The sequence below is a fragment of the Ornithorhynchus anatinus genome, chromosome 19 (genome assembly GCF_004115215.2).
Source record: "Ornithorhynchus anatinus isolate Pmale09 chromosome 19, mOrnAna1.pri.v4, whole genome shotgun sequence".
NCBI classification, from domain to species: domain Eukaryota; kingdom Metazoa; phylum Chordata; class Mammalia; order Monotremata; family Ornithorhynchidae; genus Ornithorhynchus; species Ornithorhynchus anatinus.
Genome location: NC_041746.1, coordinates 5,547,940 through 5,558,481, shown reverse-complemented (window position 1 = coordinate 5,558,481; position 10,542 = coordinate 5,547,940). Strand labels below are relative to the sequence as shown.

The 10,542-nt window shown below is 56.2% G+C and overlaps 1 protein-coding gene across 1 annotated transcript; it reads right to left on the bottom strand.

The window, feature by feature from the left end:
• Nucleotides 1–1,821: 1,821 nt before the first annotated feature.
• Nucleotides 1,822–4,618, bottom strand: LOC114805737 (basic proline-rich protein-like). Its single transcript, XM_029047645.1, has 3 exons — nt 4,133–4,618; nt 2,851–4,048; nt 1,822–2,155 (listed from the first exon to the last, which is right to left on the bottom strand). The coding sequence occupies exons 1-3, from the start codon at nt 4,616–4,618 to the stop codon at nt 1,947–1,949; spliced, it is 1,893 nt and encodes a 630-aa protein (XP_028903478.1). The 3' UTR covers nt 1,822–1,946.
• Between the last annotated feature and the right edge of the window lie 5,924 nt (nt 4,619–10,542).

The window sequence follows — 10,542 nt, the reverse complement described above, 5'->3', positions numbered from 1 at the left end:
CTTCCCCCAACACCCTCCCTGCTCCACCAAGCTACAGACAAAGAAGTTTGTGAGCCTCCCAGCCAAGTCCCTCTCCCTCAGGTGGCCACACCTAGAGGCCAGGAGCCAACCTCTTTGAGAAGCAGTGTGGTCTAGTAGATACAACACGGGCCTGAAAGTTAGGAGGACCTGGGTTCTAACCCCAACTCCACTACTTGCCTGCTGGGGTACCTTGGGCAAGTCACTTCACTTCCCTGTGCCTCAGTTACCTTATCTGGGGATTAAGGCTGTGAGCCCTCTGTGGGACAGGGACTGTGTCCAACTCAATTACCTTCTATCTACCCCAGAGCTTAGTAGAGTGTTTGACACATAGTAAGCACTTAATACCACAATAATCATCATTATTATTAATAATAAAGACCTTTTGCTTCTCTTACCAAGGAAGCTTAAATGTATGGCACCAAAGGCACCAAGGGGAAAGGGGAACAGTCTCAGCAGCTGCTGTAGGGGGTTCCTTCCTGTGAGTAATAGCCAGGGCCCCGTGATATATAGGAGCCAGGGATGGTATTAACTTTGGCAGCTGCATAATTTAATCATTGAAATTACATGGCTGATGTGCCAAAGGAGTGAATCAACACATCAGTGCACCCCTGGGACAGTCTGACCTCCAGGGAGCCCCTCTTAGTGCCGGGGCTCAGAGGAAGGCCAGCTCCACACTCTGAAAACGCTAGACCTTGGGAGCGAGGGTCCTCAGCAATGCTGGACTTTCTCATGATTCAGAGGAAAGAGGCAAAGAGTGATGGAGTCGCCAAGAACACTAGTTACACCTACCCTGTCGAAGGCAGAGGACAGCTGCAGGAAATATGGGGTAAAGGACTCCTGGATCCCCCACAGTTCCTGGTAAGGGTGGCGGAGAGGGGAAGTCTTCCAGCGACATGATATCCTCAGTGATGCCGCTGAAGGGAAGGGCGAGTGGAGGTCAAGCTCTAAGGAGCCCAGTCTTTCAGACACGTCTACTCTTCCTCCCTTCAAGAGAGGGTGGGCTTAAGCCCAGAGCATTTGAAGAGTGTCTGAATGCCCTTAGGGGAGGGAGAGAAGGGGAGTCCATTTCTGCTGTCCTGGCCCCATGTGACTGGTGTCACAAGAACACCCAGAGCTCATGGGGCATACCTCTGGGAGAACCCAAGCCTGGACTAGAAAGAAGAAGGTTTCTTTCTGGTCGTTGCCAAGACTGGATTCAGGTTGTGACCTTGAATAGCCTGCTTCATGCACAGGTGCTTCACTTCCACACACAGTGCTTTCACATAGTAAGCACTCAATAAATACAATTGACTATAAGATGCTGCAGCCGCTGCCCTAGATGAGCCAGGTTAGAGTGGACATTTGTCTCGTTTTCGGCTGGTCTGTCCCCATCTAGTCCTGTTGCAAGGGGAAGCCCAGGGGTGTCCGATATTCCCAAGTGCTGCCTGTGGCCACCTACTGCAGGCTGATGGCACAGATTGGGGTAGCTTGTCCTGCATTGGCCTTTTCAGCCACAGGTGAACTGCACCATCAGTGAAGAAAGGTGGGCTCTGCCTCAGTGCCAGACCCCTGACTCTTTTCCCTGCAAAAATCGGTCTCCTCAACCCTTGACTGTCCCACTACCTAGCCAACTAACAATTTCTCCCAGGACCTTTCCCATCTCCACCCCTCCAAACTCTCTGGAACCCAGGCCACTCCTCACCACAGTCACCCAGCGCCCACCTCCCAACAACTACTTGAATTCTCTGGGGCTCCTCTACACTGCTCCTCTCTCTTCTCTCTCCTATTCCCCCTACTAAAATCAGAGGGGCAAAAGCACCGTTATGAAAACTAACCCATTTTATTATAAAAACAGAATATATTAAAAGCATCAGGTTCCAAGCCAGGTGCACCAAGACCGGTGGGGGGGGGAGGGGGCAACAAGAAATTAAGTGTGGAGGGTGACCTCAGGGGATCCCAGAGGAGTGGGGCCCTGGGGGCCCCCCGTCCTGTGACCGCAAGGTTTGCCGAATGGCTTCCAGGAGCCGTTCGTTCTTTCGCAACAGTTCCAAGATGGCCCAGGAAAGTCCTCTCACTTGACTCAGCAACTCCACAACCTGGGTCTGGGGTTCATGATGAACACTGGCAGCTGGAGGAGGTGAGGCCAGGGAGGAAACTGGGGGAATAGCACAGAGAAATGAGAAATTAGCATCAGCCAGAAGTACAGGGGAGTCCGGGGATGGAACAACGACCCCCACAACCTGTTCAATTGGATAGGCTTTTGGCTTGGGGGATTGATTGATTTACTGATGAGGTGGGGAGAGGTTCTCATTGCCTTCTGCCTTTCAGGCTGCAGAACCCACGGACTAGCGGGGCTGGTTGCCAGAACCCAACAATGTTTGGCACCCGGCTGGCTGCTGGAGCCAGCACTCCATCCCCTCTGGTGACAGGGACAAATCTGCACCCAGTGAAGACTAAAATATTCCCAATGGACTTGTGTGCTGACACCATCTCTGTTCTTACTGACTCTTCTCATGGTTCTCAGTGACCCTGGCAGCCAGTTGGCCCTCTCTCACCACCCCTTCCCCCCACCCAACCAGGGCCAAGCCTGGATAAGGCTGCCGCTTGGATGATGTGACCTTGGGCAAGCCACTTCTGTGCCTCAGTTTCCTCACCTGCACAATGGGAACTAAATATCGCCCTTTCTTCCCTTTAGGCAGTGATTCCTGGGTGGAGTAGGGCCTGGGCCCAGGCTGACTGTACAGCATCTACCGCAGTGCTGAGCAGGATGCTTGGCCAAGGCCACGATTAGTATTATTATGAGGTAGTTTGGTCCCCGGTGGACTGGTGGCCCTGACCCCTGAGCCCTACCTTGAGGTTCCCATTCCTCAATGCCAGCACAGCAGAAAGGCTGAACGTCGGGGGACCAGATGATGGCGGGCTGGGCGTTAGAGCATTGGGCACTGGGGGGCTGGGTGCTGTGGGGCTGGACGTCGGAAGGCCGGGTGTTAGGAGACTGGATGTAGGAGGGCCGGGTGCCGGGGGGCTGGGCATCAGAGGGCCCGGTGTCGGAGGGCCGGGCGCCGGGAGGCTGGACGTCGGAGGGCCGGGCGCCGGGAGGCTGGACGTCGGAGGGCCGGGCGCCGGGAGGCTGGACGTCGGAGGGCCGGGCGCCGGGAGGCTGGACGTCGGAGGGCCGGGCGCCGGGAGGCTGGACGTCGGAGGGCCGGGCGCCGGGAGGCTGGACGTCGGAGGGCCGGGCATTAGGAAGCTGGAGGTTGGAGGGCCGGGCGCCGGGAGGCTGGAGATCGGAGGGCCGGGCGCTGGGAGGCTGGAGGTCGGAGGGCCGGGCGCCGGGAGGCTGGACGTAGGAGGGCCGGGCGCCGGGAGGCTGGACGTCGGAGGGCCGGGCGCTGGGAGGCTGGAGGTCGGAGGGCCGGGCGCCGGGAGGCTGGACGTAGGAGGGCCGGGCGCCGGGAGGCTGGACGTCGGAGGGCCGGGCGCCGGGAGGCTGGACGTCGGAGGGCCGGGCGTCGGGAGGCCAGGCAGTGAGGGGCCGCACATCTAAACGCCGGGCGCTGGGGAACCGGTCGTCGGGGGGCTGGACGTCGGAGGGCTGGGTTCCAGGAGTCCGGACATCAGAGGGCCAGGCGTCGGAGGCCCGGGCGTCCGAGGCCCGAGGTCCGGGGGTCCGCAGGGCGGGGAGCCGGGGGCCGGGCGACCGCGGGTCGGGGGTGCGGGGGCTGAGGAGCCCGATGACGGGGGTCCGGACGTCGGGGAGCCGGGCTCCGGGCGGCGGCGCGGCTTCGTCCGGGGCCTCGGGCCGGGTCTCTCGGAGCAGCCGGTCCAGCCGGTGTCCGAAGCGTCCGGGGCTGGCGGCCCCGGCCCGGCGGCGGCGGTGTCGGGCGACCAGCGCGTCGGCGAGGAGCTCGCACTGGGCGGGGCTGCGCCAGAAGCCCCGGCGCGCCAGGACGGCCGACGCCGCGGCGAAGGCGGCCGGGTCCCGCGGGCGGCGGCGCAGCAGGGCCAGGCTCCCGGGCAGCAGCAGCGCGTCCAGCAGCGCGTCCGTCTCGGCCGTGCCCCACGGGGACGAGGACGGGGACGGGGACCGGGACGGGGAGCGGGAGCGGGAGCGGGAGCGGGACGGCAGCGCCGCGCCGAGGGGCAGCTGCGGGGGCGTCCGGGGCGGCTCCGGGGCCGCCAGGGGGCACTGCGGGGCCGCCGGGGGCCACCAAGGGGGCGAGCGGGGCCACCAAGGGGCCGCCAGGGGGCACTGCGGGGGCGACTGGAGCCACGGCGGGGCCGCCAGGGGCCACCGCGGGGGCGAGCGGGGCCACGGCGGGACCGCCAGGGGGCACTGCGGGGGCGACTGGAGCCACGGCGGGGGCGCCAGGGGGCACTGCGGGGGCGGCCGAGATGGCCCCGGGGGCGTCCGGGGCAACCGCGGCGGGGGGAGCCGCGCCGGCCGAGGGGGCGTCCGCGGCAGCCGCCGGGGGAGGCGGGGCGGCTGCGGGGGCGTCCGCGGGGGCGTCCCGGCCGCGGCTCTGGGGCCCTTGGGCCGGACCACTCGGAGCTTCTTGGGCTCGGGCACGGCGGCCTCCGGGCTGGAGGACGAGGAGCGGGACGAGGCGGCGGCCATCCCGCCCCCCGCCGCGGCGCCCCCTGGCGGACAGCGCGGGGCCGCGCCCGCCCCGCCCCTTTAAACCAACGCAACGAGGCCCCGCGGGCGCCGCCGGCTCCCGCTCCCGCCAACCTCCATCCTCACCTGGGGATTGCAGAGCCCCGCCCTCAATCAGCCCTCGCCCTCCAACCTCTGGGAAAACCCTCCACCCTGGCTGCTTTCTTGGAGGGGTGGGGCTCATCCCGACGAGGAAACCCCTGCACGTGAGCTCCCCGGGGCTCGGAATAAAGGTCAGGAGGGAGAGAGGAGCGGGGAGAAGCAGCGTGGCTCAGGGGAGAGAACCCGGGTCTGGGAGACAGAGGTCGTGGGTTCTAATCCCCGCTCGGCCGCTTGTCAGCTGTGTGATTTTGGGCCCGTCACTTCTCTGGGCCTCAATGGCCTCATCTGGAAAAGGGGGATGGAGACTGTGAGCTCCCCGTGGGACACCCTGATCACCTTGCCTCCCCCAGCGCTTGGAACAGTGCTTTGCAAGCGCTTAACAAATGCCAGCATTATTATTATTAATAATTAGTAATGATGAGAAGCAGCGTGGCTCAATGGAAACAGCCCGGGCTTGGGAGTCTGAGGTCGTGGGTTCGAATCCTGGCTCTGCCACTTGTCAGAAGTCACTTCACTTCTTCACTTCACTTCTCTGTGCCTCAGTTACCTCATCTGTAAAATGGGGATTAAGACTGTGAGCCTCAAGTGGGACAATCTGATGACCCTGTATCCACCCCAGCGTTTAGAACAGTGCTCTGCACATAGTAAGCGCTTAACAAATATCAACATTATTATTATTATTAGGGGCTTGTCATTTGCCCCCGCAAAGGATCCCAGGAGAGTCGGCAGAGGCCTCCACTGCCCCTGGGTCCAATTGGAGGGGGCCGCGGCCCTGGAGTCAGAGTAGATATTGGGCAGTCGCAAGCAGTCCTGGGTTCTAATCCTACCTCTTGTCTGCGGTGTGCCTTTGGGCAAGTCACTTAACCTCTCCATCCCTCCTTTACCTCACCTGTAAAATGGGGACCGAGACTGCGAGCCCCGAATGGGATGGGCAGCTGCCCAACCCGATCTGCTTCTATCTAATAATAATGATAATAATGTTGGTATTTGTTAAGCGCTTACTATGTGCCAAGCACTGTTCTAAGCGCTGGGGTAGATACAGGGTAATCAGGTTGTCCCACGTGAGGTTCGCAGTCTACATCCCCATTTTCCAGATGAGGGAACTGAGGCCCAGAGCAGTGAAGTGACTTGCCCACAGTCACACAGCTAAGTGGCAGATCTGGATTCGAACCCAAGCCTGTGCTCTTTCCACTGAGCCACGCTGCTTCCCAGTGCTTACTACAGTACCTGGCACATGGTAAGTGCTTTAACTGGAGAAGCAGTGTGGCCTGGTGGTTAGCGCACGGCCCGGGAGTCAGAAGGACCTGGCTTCTAATCCTGACTCGGCCACTCATTTGCTGTGTGACCTTAGACAGTCCCTTAACTTCTTTGGGCTTCTGCTAAATCTGTTGTACTCTTCCCAGTGCTTAGTACAGTGCCCTGGACGTAGTAAGCGCTGAATAAATGATTGAATGAATGAATTGCTCCATAAACACCACTGATTCATTCATTCGTATGTATTGAGCGCTTACTGTGCCTTCCCAAACGGATCCCCCACCTTTCCCTCTGCTCCCCCCCACCCTCTGCTTCTCCCTCTTCCCCTCCCCTCAGCACTATGCTCATTTGTATATATTATTTATTACTCTATTTATTTTATAAATGAGGTGTACATCCCCTTGATTCTGTTTATCTTGATGATGTTTTCTTGTTTTTGTTTTGTTCAGTTTTGCTTTGCTGTCTCCCCTGTTTAGACTGTGAGCCCATCATTGGGCAGGGATTGTCTCTATCCGTTGCCGAATTGTACATTCCAAGCTCTTCGTCCAGTGCTCTGCACGTAGTAAGCGCTCAATAAATACGATTGAATGAATGAAAGCACTGTTCTAAACGCTCAGGAGAGTACGATACAATAGACACATTCCCTGCCCACAACGAGCTCACAGTCTACAAACATTTATTATCATTATTATTCTTCTTATTGTTGCTATTTGGAGGATGGGCAGGTGAAGGTGGAGGCGACTGGGGCATCCTGCCGGGAACAGCTGAGATCGAAGATCGGCCTCGGCTTTGCGCCGAGGGTGGGGAGCACCAGCAACTCGAGGCCAGGCCTCGGGGGCCCACACAAGCCCGGTCGCCGGGCCACAGGCCGGCTGGGGGTGTCCACCTCTTTGCAGCCCCGTTGGAACAAAACTTGGACAGGCTCCTTCCTATAACCCTCACCTTCTGAGGCTCAACACCCTGAAGGACTCAGTTCACCACAACTTTATGAGAGGCGACGGGGCAGGCCGCGAGGAAGTCGTTCCATCAGTGAGGCACGTAAAGCTTCAAAGCGCCCGGGCTCCTCCTCTACCGCCTTGCGCTCACCTGTAAGTACAGCTTAAAGAATGCGGGGTTGTTGTTGTTTTGCAATATATATATTTATCCTTATATTCAAAAACGGCAAGAACTTAGCTTGTTCTTCCCTCACCCGGCTCCCTCTGCTTCAAAGACAAATGCCTGTGTTTCAGACTTGCCCATTGGTTTGCGAGAGGCTGGGGCGACCATGAGATTTTCTCCTGGTTCCTCTGTGGTTCATTGTGTCCGAACAGGCTTCCCAAAAAGTTACATCATTTATATTTGCAGTTTTGTATGGACTCATGATCAGATTTATATGTAAGTATAAATGAACTTTAAATGCATGGACTAGATGGCATATTGGGAATGTAATCACTCAATGGCATGTTTTGGTCCCTTACTCTGTGCAGAACAGTGTACTGACCATTTGGGAGGATGCAATACAGTAGAGTAGGTAGGCACAATCCCCCCGCCCCCGACAAGGAATTTATATAATTATATATGTACATAAGTATATACAATGGTATTTATTAAACTCTTACTGTGTGCAGAGCACTGTACTAAGTACTTGAGAGAGTACTCGGTACATATATTTATATATGTCCATAAGTATATACAGTGGTATTTATTAAAGTCTTACTGGGTGCAGAGCATTATACTACGGGCTGGGAGAGAATACACAGTTGGTAATTAGACATCCTTGTCCCTTCTGGGGGCTCCCAATCTAAACAAGTGCTCTGATGGTGGAAATACAGACTGATTTTGATTTGGGTTATGGATTCACCACCAGAACGATTGCAGATGGACATGGGGCATTCTGGGAGAGATGTGTCCATGGAGTCGCTATGGGTCAGAAACGACTCGACAGCATAAGACAAGGTTTCTTGGAGAGGAAATAATCTTGGTTGTGCTTTTCTGAAAAGGGGAAAAGGGTATGAGTGGGAGAGCCAAGGGAGGGAGGGAGTCAGGGGCCTGGGAGAAAGGTGGAGGGTCAGCAAATGCAAGGTCTTATACCCCAAGGGCTGCTGGTATGAGTCACATGAGCAGAGCTAGGGGGAGGAGAGAGATGGGGACTCCTTTGAGAATGGGGTTGGTTTTGACAGCAAGGGTTCATAGCGACCTTATTTTGCATCCTCCTGCTCTGCCAGACTTTGGGAGTGATTTTAGGAGGGTTTTGAAGGTGGGGAGAGTGGTGGAAAGGGATGTGAAAGGGGAGAGAGTTCCAGGCCAGAAGGAGGACATGGGCAAGGGGTTGGTGGTGGAATAGATGAGACTGAGGTACAGAAAGTAGGTTGGGGTTAGAGGAGCAGAGTGTGATGTCTGGGTTGTAATAGAAAATCAGGAAGGTAAGGTAGAAGAGTGAGAACTGATTGAGTGCCTTTAAAGCTGATGGTAACCCATTTTAAATGGAGGTGGATGGAGAGACATAGACTGAATTTTTTTTTTTTTTAAGAAAAATAATCTGGGCAGCAGAGTGCAGAGGAGAGAGCTGAGAGGCAGGGAGGTCACCAAGGAGGCTGTGGTAGTCAAGACAGGAAATAAGTACTTGGATCGATGTGGTAGCAATTTGGATGAAGAGGAAAGGGTGGATTCTGGAGACGTTTTAACCCCTGCTGATCTCCACATTCCCCACCCCCAGAGCATCCTGAGGCAGCTGATTCAGTCGTTGTCCTCTGACCAGATAAGCTCCTTGTTGCCAGGGAACTCATCTACCCTACTCATCTACTCATCATTGTATTATGCTGTCCCAAGTGCCTGGTTCAGTGCTCAGCACACAGTAAGTGCTCAATAAATACTACTGTTTAAGTGATGTTCTTTAGGGTCCCCCTGCTTCATCCCCTGCTGTTGGGCTCACTCCTGCTGCCCCTCCAGTGGGAAGGGGCTTTGGGGATCTAGCTGGCTATCTTTCACATCCCTGACCAAGCTACACAGGATATTCCACTCTGCAACAGACCACTGAGGCAACCCCTGCCCTTCTCCTATTGCACAGAGGACCCTGCCCTGCTGCAACCCTCTCAAGTCCCATGGGAAAAAACAAGAGGGGAAGGAAGAGGGAGGCGGAGGAGACTAAACTGCTTGTGGGCCTACTGCCTGATTTCTTTTAAATCTTGTGCAGAGCTGATTTTTCTCTTATGTATCGTTGTGGGCAGGGGACATGTCTACCAACTCTACTGTATTGTACTCTCCCAAATGCTTAGTACAGTGCTCTGCATATAGTAAATGCTCAGATGCCATTGATGATGTATTGGGTTTAAGAAATCCTTCTCTGTTGATCCAACATTTGAATAACAAAAGTGAAACACACATATAAAACAAATGCCCCCCCCAACACACAGACAGACCGCACCTCTCATTGCCTGACAGGACTCTCTCTTCCCTCTGGCTCTGGGCTGGGGCCAGCTGGGAGAACAGCTGTGAAGACAGCTGAGCAGTGCACTCGAGGAACTGACCCGACTCTGAGCCCTGCAGGCCTCTGGCGGGGGCAGGAGGGACGGGATGGGGAGACTGGTGCTTCAGGACCTCTGGCCCTCTGTCCTGCCCTCCCTCCAGGGACACCTGCTGGCTTGTGGAATCTGCGGCTGCAGCTTCTCCGCTTGGCCATCTCCCTCCCACCCACCCCATACAAACACTGTCCCCGGAGGGCAGAGCTAGCCAGCAGGACCACTGAGCTCGGCCCACTCCTTGGTTGGACAACTCACCGCTCCCTACTCTGGAGCCAGGGCGCTTCGGGGGGAGTGATGTGGATTGAGGAGCCCCGTGGCTGCACCTGTAGGGTACAGGACATCTGGTCAGTGTCCAGGCTGGGAGAGAGGAGTCCTGGGTCCTCTCTAGATCACTTAACCTCTTTAGATCTCAGTTTTCTTATCTGTAAAATGGAGATGGTAGTATTAGCCTCTCCATTGCTCCCAGGGACATTATGAGACTAAAGTGAGAGATGTGAAAGGGCTTTGGAAAAGTAAGAGTGTTGTCCAAATTTAGGCTGCTATTGTGATCATGGTTTTTTTAACTTGTACATCTAGCAGCCTAGTATAGCCACAGCCAAGTCCTCCTCTGTTGACCTTTTACACTTCTACTGCAACCTCCAGGGAGCAACCTGAGGTTATGGGGGAAATGAGGTCAGAGGTCAAAGGAGAGCAGCTAGGGTTGGGGAGGGAGGAAAGGAGAAATAGGAGCAGCAGGAAATGTTACACCAGATTGGCAACAGTTTATCCTCACCTGGCTCAGCTGCTCTGTCAGGCAAGGCTCCCGCTGCTGTCACTCCCGCTCAAGCCCCTGAAATGTCGTCATCAAGTCTAGTTCATTGGGCTCCTGGGTGTATTTCTGTCTCCTCCCCAGCCCCTTCATCTCTTTTCTCAGTCAGTATTTACTGAGGGCTTGCTGCAGGCCCTTGCTTGGGAGAGTACAATATAATAACAGATACATTCCCTGCCCACAGTGAGCTTTCAGACTCCTTGAAGGCTTCATTGTCCCAA

Coding starts and splice junctions, on each gene's coding strand:
- LOC114805737 (XM_029047645.1), bottom strand. CDS start 4,618: ATGGCCGCCGCCTCGTCCCGCTCCTCGTCCTCCAGCCCGGAGGCCGCC. Junction 4,049..4,132: donor CGCAGCTGCCCCTCGGCGCG/GCGCTGCCGTCC, acceptor GGCACGGCCGAG/ACGGACGCGCTGCTGGACGC. Junction 2,156..2,850: donor TGAGGAATGGGAACCTCAAG/GTAGGGCTCAGG, acceptor CTATTCCCCCAG/TTTCCTCCCTGGCCTCACCT.